This window comes from Chamaea fasciata, unplaced genomic scaffold, assembly GCF_029207755.1.
Source record: "Chamaea fasciata isolate MVZ Bird 193981 ecotype frontalis unplaced genomic scaffold, bChaFas1.0.hap1 SCAF_9, whole genome shotgun sequence".
Taxonomy (NCBI): Eukaryota; Metazoa; Chordata; class Aves; order Passeriformes; family Sylviidae; genus Chamaea; species Chamaea fasciata.
Genome location: NW_027094094.1, coordinates 27,077,025 through 27,095,990, shown reverse-complemented (window position 1 = coordinate 27,095,990; position 18,966 = coordinate 27,077,025). Strand labels below are relative to the sequence as shown.

Here is an 18,966-nt window from a genome sequence, read left to right as displayed (position 1 = left end):
GGAAAAAAATAAAATTTCAGTGAAGTTAATTAGTGAATGAAAGGGTAGTACAGACAGACAGCATGCTTATCCAGAGATGACTGTGTTGAAACACATACTGTCAGGAGTTAGGGCATATCCATTAGCATTTATCAAGAGTAGTTTGATAAGTCAGTAATTTCACAATACTGTAAAACCTGTACCAAGAATGTACTGTAATGATATTCAAACATTAACTATCATTTTTTTTTCTTTGACAAAAGGGAGCATTTCATCAAATATACTGAAAATAGTGAATATAATCAATGCTTTTTGTTACTGCAGACTAATAATAGCACGCAATTTCCTTTTGAACTTTATGCGCTAGTTCTTTTGAAAATGAAGGAATAATGGTAACTGTTAAAAGACAGCCAAAAATACACCCAGCAAGCTTGTGCATTTTCCAGGGAACTGTAGCTGTCCTCTGCTGATCTCCTGCAACTCAGTGGTGGCAACTGTCCTAAATAGAGTGACTGTACTTCATTTATTTCTAGTATCACTTGGCACTATTTTGACAGCTCACAAAATAATGAGCTCATTGAAGCTGGTGCCTATGTTTTACAGTTAGCTATTGCTAATTTTTGAGGGAGATGGAAAATAAGTTATTATTCTAAATCAGTTACTTAAAACTACAGCTTTTTTTTTTCCCCACACACAGTAAGATGTCAAATACCATCTCTGAAATGCCTATTTCTGTGGGTGCAATGTTGCATTCTGCATTGTATGTCATTCTTCTAGAGCTATTACAGAAAATTATAAACCTGACTGATATACATACCTACTACCCATTTCAAGTAAAATCTCATCTTTTCAGCTTTTGTAAAAATATCTCAAGGGATGCCCCACAGAGGTAGCATTGATAAAGGAAACCAAACTGTTTAACTGTTTAGAAGTTTAACTCTCAGGTCATGTTACCATAAATAGATGCAATTTGCTTTTCCTAGGATCCAACAGGATATACATACATATAGATAGATAGATAGATATATATATAGATATAGATATAGATAAATATATATATACATGCGCTCAGGGCATCCTAAAACTGCAATTACAGCAGTGCTCAAGGAGACAAGCACAAGACATGAAAAAACCCCAAAAACAGCTACAGAAGAGGTGGCGATTCCCATACAAGCAAGTCTGGAGACGAGCACTTAGAGCCACCTCTAAGCAGGAGGAAGGATTCCTTTCAAATGTATTTGAAAGAATTTAAAACACAACAATAAAACTCTTCAAAAAGCTTAAGAATAAATAAAATAGCAATCCAAAGCACAGTCCATTTTTAAAGAATCCCTAGCTTTTTAGAAAAGAATTTCCAAACCCAGAAGCACATAAACAGTGGAATAAGGAATTTGTCAGTGGACACAGGTGCTCTAATTCTTTATGACACTAATGAATGCTTCCTAAAATGGAGCCACTGATCCCAGATGCACCATTAGATATACTATACCTATAAATATATATACATATACACACACCAGGACACACAATACTTGACTTGCATGCTTGACCTTGAACAAAACCCTCACTCAGCAGACAGGTATGAACAAACTTGAATGAAATGCACAAGGTATCCATACCTGATGGTGCTGGGAATCATCCAGTGTTTTGAAAACCATGGCGACCATCCCGTGTGCTCTCAGGTGCATTCGGAAGCTGGGCATGGCGCACTTGGTCGCCAAGCTGATTACACTGGAGAAAATGAACTCTGCGTTAGAATGACTGAAATGACCACATTTAACAAGAGCAGCACATAAACAAGTCTTCAACGCAAGACTGACCACGTGCCTCACACCCCGGCAAACTGTTGGAATGTATCTACTAAAATTTGTGTGAGGCAGGTTTGCAATTAGTGAGTATTGCCTTATTCGAGTTGCTTACCAGCACCAAACTATGTCTGCTTTAGCTGAAGCTTGGCTAAAACCAGGATTTTAAAGGGCAGCCTGAATTTGCTTTTTAAAAAAAAAGCTGAAAACTTCCAATAGTTAAATTGCAAGTAAAGTGCCATGGATTAAGCATGAAGTTGCTGTGATTTAAGACATGGGAGAGCTCATTATGGAGCTTCCATTGCTATCTACTGGTTAACTAATCCATTGCTATCTACTGGTTATCTGAGACTGACCAGTCTCGCTTATGCATAACATTAGCTATGCAGAAGATTTTTTCATATTTATTGCTGCATTTATGATTGATGGAAACAGTGTAGATTTCAGAAAAGATCTGACAAATGTATCAGTTAATCAGTGACCAGGAGAAGAGTTTATTTTAAAAATGGCAGCTTTCCCCTAGCTTTCTCAGTAAGCTGTCTGCCATTTCTAGAACAGTGCAACATAACAACTGCTAAAAATACACTGCTTTTAAATGTGCACTAATGTGGGAGTGAATCTGCAATCAAGTCTTCCATGACTGCTGAGGAATTTGCCTATAAGAAATTCACACAGTAAGGTGTCTAAAAGAACAAGTGGTCTTTCTGTCTTCCATCACAACAGCACCAGTTCGAGCTTACCTATCTGCGCCTTTTACGTCTACTCCTATCCTTAAACACTGATTTCCTTTGGAAAAACACCTTTCTTTTAATTTATTAACTGAAAAAAAAGATTTTTGTTGTGTTTATGTGCTACATTCCATTATATCACTTTATGAAGAATTAGTTTATAATCTGAGTAAGTTTGCCACACGAGCAAATAAGGACTACTCGTATGAAAAATACTCCTAAACTGTCATTATAGTAGTAACTTACTCTTACCATAGTGTGTAAACAAACTGGATGATAGAGCTCTTGTACTTATACTCCAGCAACAATATTCACTGCTAATTTCTATGAAACAAATAAATTTTAAAATAGCTGTCTTAGAGGCATAGAAAGCTTTTTCTCAGCCACAGTCAAATCACAAACAAAACACAGCCATCATCTCTCTCTATGGATTCAAGTTTTTCTTTCTTGCTGTTTTAGTTTTACCGAACACAAAGGAAAATTTAGGTGTATTTAAAATGTTATTGCATGGTTATTTTATTTAACATTATTACAATTACTTTCATGTCCAGGCAATTGACACCGGTGTCAAGTCACAAACTTTTTCAAAGCAAGGTTAACATTTTTGATGCCAACTTCGCAATAATGTGTAACTTGAATATTAAGAGCAGTCCAAGACAACTTAAGGAACCTCCCAATTAGTATTGTGGCCTCAGTCCTTCTAGTGGGTACCAGTTACATTATTTCTCAACAGAAGATAAAGAACAGGCAGTTGAAGTTAACATCTCACTATTACTTCAGTTCTAGATTTTCATCAAACTCTGCAGTCTTAGGGATTTTATTTTAGAATTTAATTTGCATTAAAAACAACAGACATCACACATAAGATGCACTAAACAAACAAGTTATCAGAAGTTATTTTTTTTAATTTACAGCAAGGATAACAAGTGTGCCAAAGATGTCTCTTACTGCCGAATTTACTATTTCATCTTCATAGCCATACCGCTTATGATTATTGCAAAGATACTATCTTAATTACTACTTTGAAATTTTATTTTTCATGGCAGAAGTGCCAGGTAAATGTCAATGACATTTTAAAGCGTGGTCACTTCTACGATGAATATTTAATTCAATCTCTCTTTTAAATATAGGTTCCATGTTTTGTATTAAGATGTCTTACCTAAGGCAACGTGTGTTTAGGGGCTGATTGCTCTTCAATCCACTTAGCAAGTACTCAATATCATCTGTGAACTCTTGATTTTCACCAAATTCCACTACATCATTGAAGTGCTTTACATGCTGAACAACAGTGTATAACTGGAAAAGACAAATATGTTGACCTAAGTAAGTTGCTCTTGGGATTGATTATAATCTTAACAAGTACAGTTTAAAAATCTATTCAGTTTTAAGTGCAAGGAAACGTTAAGATGTTAATAAAGGCCATTCAACTATTTAGATAAAAATATTATTTTTAATAGGAAAGCCAAATTGCGTTTTGACACTGTTCCTTCAGTAGTTAGGATTACTAGTAATTCTTTATCTTAAAAATTTTTTAAGAATACTTACTTCTTTGTCTTCTTTCCTACATTTCAATGCAGTTACTATCTCTTGATAGGGCTGAGTAGGTATTGTCACAGTTTTTATCACTTTGGGAGGTGGTGCAGGAGCCTTAAAAACTCCATCATCTTTATGAATTGCCTCCTTTGAAGATAGCCTTACCTATTAATAAGAAAGTGCTAAAATGGGCAGATGTTTTGAGCATGAAAACATACACTAAATACATCAGGAAACAGTACAGGTGTGCAATTGTCAAACTCACACTTTGGGACTATTTAGTCCTTGCCTTGCACTACCAAGATGTACCTAAGCTGTGTGACAATGTGTCTATTCTTCAGTACAAAAAAATCCCATTTCCAAGTATCAGGGAAGCTCCAGTAAAATTCTGAAACTAAAACCAGTGGAAGAATAAAATGTCCTTTATACTGGTTCCTTAAGCTTTAGGGTAAGTAAACCAACCAAATTCAGTGTTCATAAAGAGTTACTTGCTGCTCTTTGAAGGCTCTTACTCCTGTGCGCAGGAGTTTCCGGGAATGACCACACTGGAAGCCCTCAGAAGTACCGGGCTCTGGACCAGAGCACAGCCCTGAGGTAGCCCTGCCACAGCCCAGCGCAGCCTGCAGAGCTCAGTGTAGCCCTTCTGGCCCTGCCTGCCACAGCACACTGCACTCCTGTGCCAGCCCAGCCCTGCCCAGCGCAACTCCTCCAGCCCTGCCTGCCACAGCACACTGCACTCCTGTGCCAGCCCAGCCCTGCCCAGCGCAGCTCCTCCAGCCCTGCCTGCCACAGCACACTGCACTCCTGTGCCAGCCCAGCCCTGCCCGCCAAAGCACACTGCACTCCTGTGCCAGCCCCTAGCCTGGTATCCAAACTCCACCTGGCCTGGAGACAGGACACTACCAGGACAGTCTGCAGCAGCACAACAAAAGCCACACAGAGCAGTGACAGGCACAGAGCAGGCCTCAAACCAGAGACGGCACACTCCTAGTATTCTCTTTTTGTGCTGTTAAATATTTTAGGAGCATAATACCATAGCACAAAATACAGCAAAACCTGTTCTACAGGGAGTAGGGAACTTGATGTTAGGTCTAGAATAACTACAGACAGATTTTCAGACAACTCAGGCAAGTATTACAGGTTTCTCCTCAACTTACTTTGCTGTATTAGTTTGAGGCTACTACAAGCTGAAGTGCAGCTTATCTTCAGATTACTTCTTTGACACAAAATCTGATATGAAGACAAACTACAGCAAACAAGGCATATGGAAAAAGACCTCCAAATGCCAAATTCTAAATGTACAAGTGCCAACGGGCATTTACTCACCCTCAATCTCTCAGTAACATAATGTACTTAGCTTCCTTACACAGAAAAATGAGAATATTTTAAAAGTGTGACTGAAAAAATAGAATTAACATGCAGCCATAGAAGATGCATGAGCTGTCCCTCCAGGGGACAGCTGGAGAGAAAGCCTCCTTGTGCACTGTACAGTGACAGACAAAATTAAAACAAAAGCCAAAAGAAGCTGCTGTATTACTGAAGTATTCTTTACATTCAAACTATTACTGTGGCATTTCAGTACTCACTCACTTAAGTACCAGTGGCAAAATGGTAATAAAACCACCCTGAAAAACCGGTTTAGAGCACATACTGGAGGACTGATCTTATCAGTCTGTGAACACAGGAGAGCCACTGAAGGATCTCATCCAAGTCTTGGTTAATGCTGCCCCTTCAAAACAAACTCCAAGGGCACTTGGAGAGGCCCTAAGAGAACACTCAGCATAAGCAGTTTGCATGCTGCAAGTTTCTCACCATAAACCTAAGACAGCTTTCTCCCAAGCTTCAGGTGAGAAATTTCTACAGAAATTAAAGAGGCAGGATCATATGGGCAGGAACTAGCACTGAACATTTGGATCAAGGCTCATTTACCTTGTAACTTTGAAGTATTACACATATGTAAATCATGGTTAAAAACTGCGTCTGAAGCAACTTCAGAGGTACATCAGAACATGAGCAGCACACACAAATTGCCCTCAGTGGTTTGTTCAGCCAAACCTCTACCACATTACTGAATTAATAGTCTGATGGTTCCAGATACAAAGTGGAAGTCTGACAGAAGACAAAAGTGACTGTCTGGATGAATGATCCAGACATTTCCCTAGCCTGAAAGAGCCATATTCAAAGTCTGTCTGACAAGACTCACACAAAATCTGCCCTCAAGTCAGCTATCAGAGTACTTCACAAAAATCAGTACCAAGAGATTCAGTAAGCAACAAAACCTTCACTTCAAAGGCACATAATTTAAATTGAGAAAGGGGTTTAGGAAAAACCCAGGGCTGAAATTTCTGCTCTCTCCTCAAACTCTAGTGGAAATGGCTGTTTTCCAATCAGTTATCTGCATTTTCCAGGCAGTGCAGTTAACATCCAAAGAAGGCTGAGCAAAATACTGTGAGGAGGCAACCAAAAACAATCACAAATCAAAGAGGAAGAAGTACCAGAATACCACAAACGGGTAGAATTTAAAAAAAAAAAAAAAATCAAAAAACAAACTACAAACTGGTGACAAAAACAAAAGCTGAAGACTTTTCACTGCAAAAATATCTACTTTCTGATTTTCTGTTCTCAGGCCAGTACTATCAGCAAGGCACCAAATGAAATTTTGTTTATTGACAATGTACAATGCTCTCTTAGGATAATCAGTAACAACTTCTACAAATATAAGCAAAGACCCTGGATTCTCAGAGTCTCAAAAGAATTAGAAAACAATTACTCTGAGTATCAAAACAACCACTGACTTCTGGACAAACAACTTCAAGAACTGTTTTCACCCCTGGTCAATTTTTTGATATTCAAAATGTTGGTATTAGCATTTCTGACTGTACACAGAAAATGACGTTTCCTTCATAGTATCTAAAGATTTAAGTCAGCAATCAGCACTACTCCATTAGAAAGGAAAAAGTAAATCAAAAACCTCTTTTCAAGTTTTTCCCTTTTTCATTAGCAATTTGATGACTTCTGTGTTCATCAGTAAGTTAATCCTGGGAGTTCTCTCAGAAAATGAAATGGAGCCCATTGTCAGGGAGCTTAACTTCAGCAGATGGGGGAACATAACCTAAAGTATTTTTTGGCAACTCTATATTGAAGAGATATGAAAGATTCTATCCTACAGTATCCACTAACAATTTATTTTCTACCAAATTCCAGTGGCTCGCATCACAAAGTGGACTTCATTCTGAATTACTGTGACATTACCAGATAGCAAGAACTTGGGTTGTTTTGATTTTTTTTTTTTTTTAAAATATCAATGAATCTTGAAAGGAGATTTAGTAAACTTGAGAAAAAAACCCCAACAATCTACTTACTGGGACACTGGGAGTTTTCAAAGCTGGTGGTGCTGGCAGAGCCTCTGATTCTGGCTGGTTCCAGTGTCTAGCATTATACACTGCCTTTGTGGGAGACTAAAAGATAAAAATATAGGTTATTTCTTAAGTAAATTACCAGTAGTCACTATACACTTCAAAAATTACCGTAGCAATACTTGTAGCCAAACAAGGAAAACGAGCCTCATTTTCCCTGCTGAATTTGCAGCAACACAAGTTCTCAATTTCACATATACTGGAAAATCACAGACTTTGAGGCATCTAATGGTTTTAAAGACATACAGACTCACTCAAATAGAAAAAGACATGATATGTATGTATTTAAAGAATTTTTCAGTTGTCCCATCTCTTAAATTTATTCAAAGGCAAAAGGTCTGCAACCTTCCTACAGACAAAAACTGACAGCTCAGGGGGAAAAAAACATGTTAGCAAACACCATGTCAGTAGAAATATGACTGGTTTAGAATCAAAATGCAGAACTCAAATAGACTTTGATTCTAGGAGGAATAAAAACACTCAAACGAAATGCCTTAATCCACATTAATAAATTAAGAAGCCTTTTTTTCATCCTGCTCAAAAATGTGTCAAGGCAAATCAAAATGCATCAAAATTTACTGTCCTTGAATTTTTGGGAAATATAACATACTCCTTAGCGGAAGCAAAGGATTCTATTTTTACATTTGTGTTTACTAATCTACTTGCATAATATTGTTCTAGACTAATAATGCATTACAATTTTCACAATTTCCCACCGTGCCATGTATCAAGTAAATTGTAAGTACCTGCTTCCTCACAGCCCTTCCACAGCATTTTAAATGTGAGTTATTTCAAATAAACGTTTTCTATCAAAATATAATGTATCAACTATTTAACCCAAATACAGCTCAAGCCCACAGAGGAGCTACATGTGGCAAGCCTTAGGACCAGCCAGGGACTGAGCACCACTCCACAAAGTGCAACAAGGTTCTGGCATGTCAAAAGCTAGAAAGCCAAAACTCTACTGTGCTGCATCCTTCTGTTCTTCTTAAGAGAAAGCCCTATGAAACAAAATTTCAAGGAATATTAGCAGAATGAAAGCCTCAGCCGAGAGTTTTCAGAGCCCAAAAGCACTAAACCATTCCAGTCTCCAGACAAGAGAAAAGCCTCTTTCCACCCTAGAGTGTGCATTGATGTGGTCATGAGAAACTTGGGTTGTTAAAATATGTTCCTAAAGCAGTGCTCATGTCCCATTCATCAACATGGATACAGCAGTTTTAATCTTAAGTTTCATCAGTTTTGCAAGGAAGCTCTTTTAGACAGTATCTGTTCAGCGCAAAAAGTTTAACTGAGAAACCAGTCCCATGTTCAGGATACTACAGTTACAAGAGGACATCTGGGCCCACAAACAGGAAGAAAGTGTGCTACGCATCCCTATTTGAGAAAAGGTTCCAAAACGGTTCAGATGTTAACTCTCCTCCTATACCTTTTCGAGCAGCAAATATTTACCTGGAATCTGACTCAGGCTCTGCAATGAACAAAGGAAGGACAATTTACAACAAAGATTTTTTTTTTTTTTTTAAATTAAGAAAGATACAAGTTTCGCAGATATCCGCAATGGATAAGAAGGACTGAGTGGTTTTGTTTCTTGAATTGCCCACAATTACTCCAGACTTCACTTCAGTGTCTATTTAAGACTGGCAAGAGCAAGTGCCCTATCCTGGTATACAGGATAATTCAAGGAGGTAACACACTCTGTCAAGTAACGTGCATGGTACAGCATTTTATAGAAATCAGACTAGACTGGGGTGAAACACTCTGCCTGTGTGTTCCTTTTCCTTCAGGCCTTGTGCTCCAGCAGGAGCCAAGCACAGCCCCTGGCAGGCACAGGGGGAACAGAGTCAGGGTTTGAGCTCGTCCTGGAGAGGCAGAGCTGGGCAGGTGCCTTGCTGACCACACCACAGAATCACCTGCAGCCCCCTTGGTTTTTCCCAATCCAGCGCCTCCGCTGTGCACACACACACAGGGCAACGAGGCCCAGCCCACAGGAAGCACATTCAGTGCTTGGGAGGGAGTTAAAACAAAGCACACGAACAGCTGTGGCAGTGCAACCAAAAGGGCCACACAGCATTAGTGTGTCTTCCCCAGCAGAGAGCAACAGCTGATGCTAGGAAAGAGTTCAACAGGGCAAACAGATAAAAGCAAATTCCTTCTAAATACTCAGGGTTCACAGGCTTCCAAAGATGGCATGCTTTTTGTTTAACAGTCAAAAATGGGCTTTTCTTCTCCGATTTCCCTTAATCCCTTACTAAATCAAACGCCAGGGCATCCCAAAGTGTTTTGTGACATGGCACTTTACAACTTAACCATTACTAGTGCTATAGAGAAAAGAGGCTGCATTTTACATAAGAAAACAAGGAATGCCACCAATAAATGCCTGTTCAGAGAAACGAGGACATCTGCATTTAATAGCTCTCTTGTAACCCAGCCTGAAGTGCAGCTGGAAATAGTAATCCTTAAAATCTCAAATACCTATGGAAGGTTAGGTTTAGCCACCATTCCTTGTAGCATCTTCCACTTCAAATCAGAAAAGATCTAAACAAATGATTGGCCTGTGATTCCATACCTTCCCAGCAGTATTTCCTTAGACACCCTACCACGTGTTACCTGGTCAGTGTCACACTGCCTGCACACAGCTGGTCCACCAAAACACATCTGCAAAAATCCAACACCACCTTCCAAAGAAATACGTTCTAATCAGTTCTAACACATTATGCAGAGACTTTGGAGGCTCTCTTACAATTCTCACGGACTTTGCCATCAGCAAATACATCCCTCCTTTCCACCCACCTCTGAAAGCAACCTTCCCATTTTCCCTTGCAGCACAGAATTAGGATGAATTTCCAGAACAAGTACAAAGAAACTGCCCCAGTACCGATGAACCAGTGAGCACTGTGTGGACGTGCTCTGGATTACTGTGTGACAGAACTGAGGCCAGGAAAAGTAACAAAGATCAAATAAATGCTAGTGAAGAAAGACTTTGCAGAAGGGCTTGATCACAAAAGTGAAGAGGTTGGTTTGTTTGGTTTTGGGGTGGGTTTTTTTTAAGGCAACTCAAATGCTTGTGATAACAAGCTTCCCTGAACAAGCAAAACTGATATTTCAGCAGCAATAATTTAAGAAACTTTCCCTTAAAGACAAGAAAACCTTGCAATTATTCAAATACTGCAGACTTTTCTTTAATAATTCCTTCTCTCAAGACTAACTCGGAATAGATGCAAGTGGAAGTACATCATTCCTTTGAATTCTGTGTTCTTAAGGCAAATAGGTTCTGCAATATTAATCAGCTGTAAGAGCCTATGCTGAATAGCAGCAGAGTTTCCTTCTTCTGTACATCTAGAACTGACAGCTGCTTACACAGAGATACATGTCCAAAAGACTGCAAATATTCCAGGGTGGCTCTAAGGCACTGTGGGACCCTGCATGTGGTTTTGGGGAGGGTGAGTGCAGATACAAAACCAGAACTAATGCCAGGGATTTTACAAAATGCACAGAGTTGTCTCTTTTATAAGATCCTCTCCAAATGGCATCAACTATGGGTCATGCTTAACCTCCCCATTCCTGAAAGCCTCAAAAGCTGAAATTTTCAAGAGCTGGCACTCTGCACATACTGATGCAGCACTGCCTGCCATTCATAGATGTAAGAATAGCAGAAAATAAGAGCCAGGGACATGAGTCACACAGAATATACTAGCAAAACAAGAAAGAGCATCTATTTGCAGGCAAGAACGCTTTCCAAGGTAGAAGACAATGGCAAAAGAAATCTCAAGAACATTTTTAACAGATATCCTGATAAATGAATTATTTATATCTGAAATGCATTCAGTAACACTATGCCAGATGCTTGTCAAAATGACAAGTTCCAAGAAAACCCCAACAAACAAAATATATGAGTTACCACTCTGTATTCATCATCATTAAGAGGACTATCCTGTCCTGCATGTCTCACTTTGAACAGAAAAATGGCAACAAGCATGTTATGCAGCACAGAAATATTCATAATGGACTGCTTCTTTTGAAAAGGGAAAGGAATGAACATCACTCAGAGCAATGAAAAAGAAATCACACTTCAAAATAGGAAGATGGAGTATCAATTCAGCACAGGCTGAGCTATGTTAGAGAACAGAAAAAAATGTTAACTTGGACTCCAGATAAGACAGCAGTTTCCAGCTGCAGTTTAAAACCAGCACCAAGTCATTTTTGCAGTGTTCAAAATCTGAACTGCATCTCCATTATTTGGATCAAAATAGCAGATTAGTGCCAATAAACCACTGCCATGGATCACTTAATTGTGAGGTGCTATTCCATTTAAACACAAAACACATAATGCACACACACAGCCAGACAACTACAAGCTGTTAGTCAGAGAAGGTTTAAGAGTATCGGACAACACAAGGAGCAGCGGAAAAAAAAGTCACTGAAGCTTTTCTTGCATCAAACTTCTGAAGAACTCTAAAATGCTTTTTCTTCCTTCAAGCTCAAAAGAAGGCCCACAGGGCACAAGATAATGGGTCCAACACCCAAGTGAAACATGAAAACAGAACTTAAGAAACAGGACAATCTGACAAATGAGATTCATTAACAGAAATAGCCAATGATGTTCTATATGCTGCTTATGCTGAGTGTTTGCAAAGGTCAGCTCAGAAGCAGGAGCCATATGGTAATGGCACTGATTTGGCCTGAAACCTTTATTAAGTCTAATTAAAAGGGACAGGGTACAATAGTTTAGACATATCACCACAATACTGGAAACATAATGGTTTGCTCAAAAGAAAAGAAAAACCCGCAGTTCAAGGAATACCCTAGCGCAAGCACTTCCCAGCACAAATCACACAGATTTCCTGCTCCCTTGGTTGTGAAAGGCAGAGAGAAGCAGGCAGACACATCCCCCTCCCCTCCTCCTGTTCATCCTCATCTACCCAAAGTTTATCAATCTACTAACAGGAAAGCCTCACACAATTGTAACTGCAATGAAATTCCAGTAAAAAACACTGCTCAAATAAATCTTCCAGATGTCCTCAGTTACAGCTCTGGGCTTTGCATCACTGAGCCTGAGGATGCCGACCTGACTGCTTCCCAGTGTGACCAAACTCCACATGCAACTCCAGAGAGCAGCTACCTCATGCCACCTGTTAGCAGGCTTTGCTACATCAGGTCAAAACACAGCTAATTCAAAGCAAAAACTTTGAAATGTGTCTAACAAGGACATTGAGCCCTCAACACCACCGATTTCCCCCTCAAGACGTGCTCCTGTCTCACCATTCAATTATGGAATGCACATCAAGCCACAGACGGAGCTGAGTGAACCAGCCATGCTCATACAGCACACAGGAGCTGTGAAGACAATTTTGCATATTCATCTGCATATAAATTAAGCTCCCACTGGCAAATGAAACTGGTATATTTTAATCCCTTTGAGCGTTTTTCCCATTTTAGAACTTCCTACAGGACTGAGACCTTGTGCAATGTAACATTTATCCTACACAGCCACCCGGCATTGCCAAGTTACTAAAACATTAATTACTGGAACTACAAAACTGATGTGTGTGTGAGCTTTCTTGTAGGGAATGTGAGCATGCAAGAGAGAATCTAGTTTCAAAAATACTTAAACCAATCTTTGCTTCTTGCCTTAGAGCTAATACCAGGAACTGGAAGTATAAAATGCCACATTTCCACCGTGACATTAAATATTTGCCATTCAACTTGATTTTTCTACTTCCTGAAAAGCCAAGTATGCACAGGGGGAGAAGCATTTCCATGCCTGAATTTCATTTGTTCCTCTCACCTCTGTGAGGACTTAGCCTATTATATTCACTTTGCATCTCTCCCCTTCTCAGACAAAGCTGCTGACATCTCTGTTGATACCACCCAGAAAACAGGCATTTCCAAGAATGCTGCTACCACCCTTCTACCCAACAGCTGCCTATGGAGGACACTTGCAGGAGCACTTTTAACAGGTGGAAGGATTCCAGCTTGGCATCAACCAGAACACCCTCTTCCCCACGGTTTAATATGATGAGTGAGAAGAAAATCATTTTGATCAGCATCAAATGATTACCTTGAAGTGAGGAGACCAACTCCTGGCATTTGCTTTCACTCCAAGACGGCTTTGAGGTGCTAAATCCCAACTCAATCCAGTAAACTTACAGCAACTACCTGACTCTTCAATTTAAGTGACTAATCTAAAAACCTCCCAGTCCTGACTAGTATCATGCTTACTAGCTTACACATTAAGAATTGGCTTTGGTCTATTTACATTAATAATAATAAAAAGTCCCTAAATGGTAAGCACTTGGAAGCCAGTATTAAATAAATGTGCTTATAGAAGAATTTGGTTTTGCAAATGTTAGGTGAAATAACAGTGTCAATATGAGGCTTTGGCTTCTAACAAATCAGCTAATAAACAGATTTATTCTCACCTTTTATAATATTTTATCTTTTAAATTTATTTTTGGTCCAGCAATATAAAAATTGCTTACAATAGACAGGCTGATGATAACTGGCTGGTACTTGTAACAGCCCATCTCTTGTTTATCATTCCAACAAAACATATTTGGACAAAAAAATCCCCACAAAAACCACTTCAGTTCAGGACTGGGCAGCTAACCTGCCAGAAGCACCAATCAGCAAATGAAAGGAATGCACTGCAGAACCAGCAACAGTCACAGGTTGCCAGCTCTGCCCAGCACCATTCGTCAGCCTGCTGACAGACAGACTGGGCTTAGAGCTGAACGGAGAGGTCACAGAATATTTCAGTTGCCCAAATTCAGCTTGACTCTTCAGTGGAGTCAAAACAGCTTTTGCCAGCTAATAATCTTTCCTCTTAACAACACACGATTTTGACTTTCTAAATTAGGATGCGAAGAGCAACTCAATGTGCATAGTTACCAGCAGTCTCTAACCACTGAAAAAAATGCTTTGTTACAACTGTTCAGCCTTAGGATAGGACATTAACTAAAGGTTATGCAGGATGAAGACAAACAGTTCTTTTTAAAATGAGCCCTGGCCAGTCTACTCTGATCCTACCATTATAGGTATAGAAAGGGCTATGACTGATAGCAAAACTTTTGAATTATAATTCCTCTGCTACTTTTTCAGGACCAGTTATTTAAAATAAGCTATGAAAAACTAATTAAGCAGAATCACATAAGTTTGTGCACTTAAGATAGAGTAATGTTCTAATACTCTAAAACTTAAAAATGAAAGAACAAAGAAAAATCTTTAAAAATCTGATTTGGGGAAATGCTGACTTGTTTGCAGGCCAGCAAAAAGAAACGTTACTCGCAGGATACCTTTGATAAACATCTACTGTGCAGTATAACACAAGCTAAGTGGAAAACTACAGACCACAGCGCAGCCTAGTTTCTGTCCCCGCCCACGCACACGTCATTGTCACATTAGCCCTAAGATTACTCAGCCAGCCCAGGGCAGGCACGGGTTCGTACTTCTCCAATTTCAAAATACTTTCAAAGACCAGGTATAAGCATTTCATCTTGAACTTCTAGTTTACTTACACCCAGCATTTGTTTCAAATTGGTATTTATAGCTCCTTCCAGTCAGCATGAAACACCAGTGGAGAAAGCTCCCATCAAACTGTAAAAGATCTCTCATACCCTTAAAACACGTTATTACAATAAACGCTATTAGAAACAAAGGCTCACGTGTTAGTTTTTTATTCAGGTATTGACAGTTTCTAACAGTGCCTAACCTTATAACAGGAGTATGTTATTTTCCATGATGAAATTGACCTCCTCATGGAAAAAAAAAACCTGCCTGTAGGACAAGAAAGATGCATTTAAATAATGAACTAAGGACTAGCCGCAGATCAGACTGAAATCACACAGAAGAAAAAAAAGAAAATTTTTTCCTGGTTCAACATTTGGTAACTGGAAATAAGTGCTCTTTACACAACATTGATTTAACGTGTCCTTCCAACTTACCTGGCCAAAGACCACACTTAGAAATCTTGCAAACATTTCTGTACTTTGATGGGTACAGAAGTTATTCTTAAAACTTGACTAAAACATGAAAAGCAATAGTTACAGGGTCATAACTGGCTTAAGTTCTTCTCTTAGATCCAAAGTTCAGCAGCAGTCTGTTGGCTAAGCCATGTCTGAATTCAGCAATGCTTTCATTCATGTGTTTGACACTACTGTCAGTACTAACCCTACCGACGTCACTTGATCAAAGTGCTGCACGTAATCCTGCTAACACCGCTGTGTTTAGTGAGCATTTCTCAGTTGCAGTGTTGACTTAACCAGGTTAAGATGACTTAATCTCTCTTCTTGGGTCCCCTCAACTGAGCAGATACAATAGTTTAGAGTTTCCCAGTGAACTAGACTAAGATTTATGGCAAATGTTTCCTTTTCAGTGAGTTGCTTTTATAGTAATACACAATGTTGGGAAACTGAAGGCACAAGGAAACAGGAGGGATCCGATTAACCAAAGGAAGAGCAAAAGTAGCATTCCATCAGTGCTTCTATCAGTGGTTTTTGCTCATTACAGGTAAAACCAGTCCTTACAGTAGATGGGGGTTTGTTGGGTTTGGGACTGGGTTTTTTTGGTTGTTGTTTTTTGATGCATAATCCAAGAAGATCTCAGCTTTTCCTGGCAAATGCAGTCCACACTAGTGGAAGAACTCCCAAGCAATGCCACTTCAGTGCACTGAAGTGTACTAAACTTTAACAGTACTTTAAAAGTACTGTTTAAAAGTTACCAAAATGTTCTCAGGCACAGCAAGCAGTGAAAGCCAAATGCCATGCCACACAGTAAGGCAAGGGGGCCCCATGGCAGGCAGACACCTGCCAGTTAACAGCTAAAATGCACTAACAGCTATCAGTTTGATCTAGCACATCCCAATCAAATCTGTCACTATCTCAAACCCATTGAGCTTCATGGGAGCTGCCAAAAAGGACTGCTGTGATTTAACCCCAGCTGGCAACTAAGCCCAAGCCAGCTCCTTGCTTACTCACTCCCAGTGGGATGGGGGAGAATCCAAAGGGTAGAAGTGAGAAAACACTAAAAGAGATAAAGACAGTTACACAGTGAAAGCAAAAGCCATGAATACTAGCAAAACAAGAACAAGGAATTCATTCACCACATCCTATGGGCATGTAGTCTTTCAGCCATTCCCAGGAAAGCAAGGCTCCATCAGGCGTAACAGCTATTTGGGAAGACAAAGGCCATCACTCCAAAAGTGTGTCCCTCTTTCCTTCTCCATATTTTTACATTGCTGAGCACAATGTCATAAGGTATGGAATACCCCTTAGGTCACTGTGACCAGCTGTCCCCCTCAAACTTCCTTGTGCACCATCTCCTGGCTGGTGGGGTGGGATGAGGAGCAGAAAAGGCCTTGGCTCTGAGTAAGTGCTGCTCAGCAATAACAAAAACATCCCAGCATTACCAACAGTGTTCTCAGCACAAACCCAAAAGAGCCCTGTAAGAGCTCCCCTGAAGAAAATTAACTCCATTCCAGCCAAAACCAGCACACACACAGGGAACTCTGTGGTCCAGTATTTGAATGGGCCAAAGGAAACACCATAAACATCAAGTCAGTGGCAAAGAGGATTTTCCACTCCTTCTCCTGTACAAGCCAACATGTGCACAAGAGGAAAAGAAGCAGCCCACTGATGTATCCCCATTCACTGGGTACATGTGGGAATGTGCACACAGTCACAAGCCAGATGGGTTTTCTAGGGCTAAGACTTCAACAAGTAAATTTTAAGATGTTTCTCCAGGCATAGCGATGTAAGAGAGTAAGAAAAAAAATTAAGCTAGCTTCAAGTCATTTAAAACCAGTAAATTTACATTGCAAAAGTGAATGTTTAATTGAAATATGCCCATTTTAACTAGAGTCAGAAGTCATTAAGCAATGAATTAGCCTTCAGGTTACTTTTTAGTTTGATCAGTAGTCCATTAATCACCAATGCAGACTGACCACACAATGAGCACTTTCTTCCTCATCTTACTAAACATAAAAAACACATTTCAAACTCTCAAGAAAATTTCAGCATTTTATAGGTGCTAAAATTGCAATCTATAGTAGCACAGAAGCTTTATGAAATATACTCAGTGCAAAAGATATCAACATCTAAAAAACTAATTCCAAAAAACTTGTTTCTAAAATTCACCTACTCTAAGGCATAGGAAAAAAAGAATCCTGATAAAGCCTTCATCCAATTGAAATTTCATGCTACTCTGAGAAAACATAAGACTGAGTCTGCTTCCATTTGTGCCAACTTGAGAGAGTCAGTGCTTTTTTCCTGTAACACCCCCTCTGTCTCCTTCATGCAGCTCCCTAAGTCTTCCCACATGCCTCAGCAGCCCTGAAGAGCAGTAACAGAAAGATTATAGTTTCTGCCCCCCTCCCAGGCCCCTCAAGCTGAAAGGCTCCCATACCTTTTAACTATGATTTGCAACTCTATCTAAATTCTTACCTTGAAATATTCAAAGGTAATCAGTATTCACCACGTCTAGGCTGGCTTCCTATGGCCACAGGCAGAACTAGGATCAGCACAGAGCTGCAGATCACTCAGTATAAATTTTGAGTTTAAGAGCAGAGGGGCCATCCCAGAAAATGTGTTGTTCAGAGGACTTGGTGGTCCCTAGTGACACGCTGGACAACACAAACACTGAACTGACACAAAACACTAAGTATAATCATTAATTTTTGAGTCTGATAGATCAAAAGGTTAAGGTGGGGACAGACCAGTCCTCCTTATCTTGCACTTCACTTTTAAGCTGGCTTTTTTCAGGTTCCTATTTAGAGAAAGATATTTTGCATAAGGCCACAGGAAACTGTTCCAGAGTATTCCTACAAAAACTGCTTCTCTTCACTTGCTGACTGTAGCTAAAACCTGTTGTGAAAGCAGCAGGAGCAAGAAATCTCAGGAAATCATTTTTATGCTCCCCATTTTCAAGTCTTTTGTCTCAGTAGATATGGAGCATAGCAAGAAAAATTTCTTGTCTACTCTATTGGGTTTTCCTGCTAATGGAGAATTAGTTTAATATGTAGAAGGGGAACTCAGCTCAAAGGGGCCAGCAGGTGGGTGTATCCAGAGTTCCCATCTGACATGCTAGAGCATGAGTTACCCAACCAGTTGAATTAAAATTGTAAACAGTTGCAAACAAACTTCTGCAGATGTTACTCATGTCTGCTTCACACCCATAATTTGCAACTCAAGTAATGCCAATATTTATGTACTGTAAGCACCTAATTATGTTGCCATGGAATGTAACACTCCTCCTATAACTCAGGCTCAGGATAAAGAGGTTTAATTCACTTAAAAGCATGGCTCTGCTTGAGACTTTACTCACCTATCATAATGTCCATGGCTGCTGCAACCAGGCAGCAATTTCAGTCCTTACAGTAAAAGCAGTGTTTAGAAACATTGTTATTCACTAAGTCAACGATGTCAGTAAGATTTTATTGTACACAAACTCAAAGTTTCTGAACTTTAGCATTTGGAGACAATGGTCAAGTTTTCAAAACTACAACCCATGGGT

At 39.6% G+C, this 18,966-nt stretch overlaps 1 protein-coding gene across 5 annotated transcripts in view; it reads right to left on the bottom strand.

The window, feature by feature from the left end:
* The window catches only part of WAPL (WAPL cohesin release factor), a 65,907-nt gene that overhangs the window by 19,747 nt on the left and 27,194 nt on the right, over positions 1–18,966 (bottom strand). For 4 of the 5 annotated variants that reach the window (XM_066191619.1, XM_066191616.1, XM_066191620.1 and 1 more), the window contains exons 5-8: positions 7,408–7,503; positions 4,058–4,210; positions 3,672–3,808; positions 1,599–1,710 (exon numbers count right to left, since the gene is read on the bottom strand). In XM_066191619.1, the coding sequence (XP_066047716.1) occupies positions 1,599–1,710; positions 3,672–3,808; positions 4,058–4,210; positions 7,408–7,503 (498 nt within the window). The remainder of the gene's footprint in view (positions 1–1,598; positions 1,711–3,671; positions 3,809–4,057; positions 4,211–7,407; positions 7,504–18,966) is intronic. The other variant, XM_066191621.1, reaches the window with a different exon arrangement.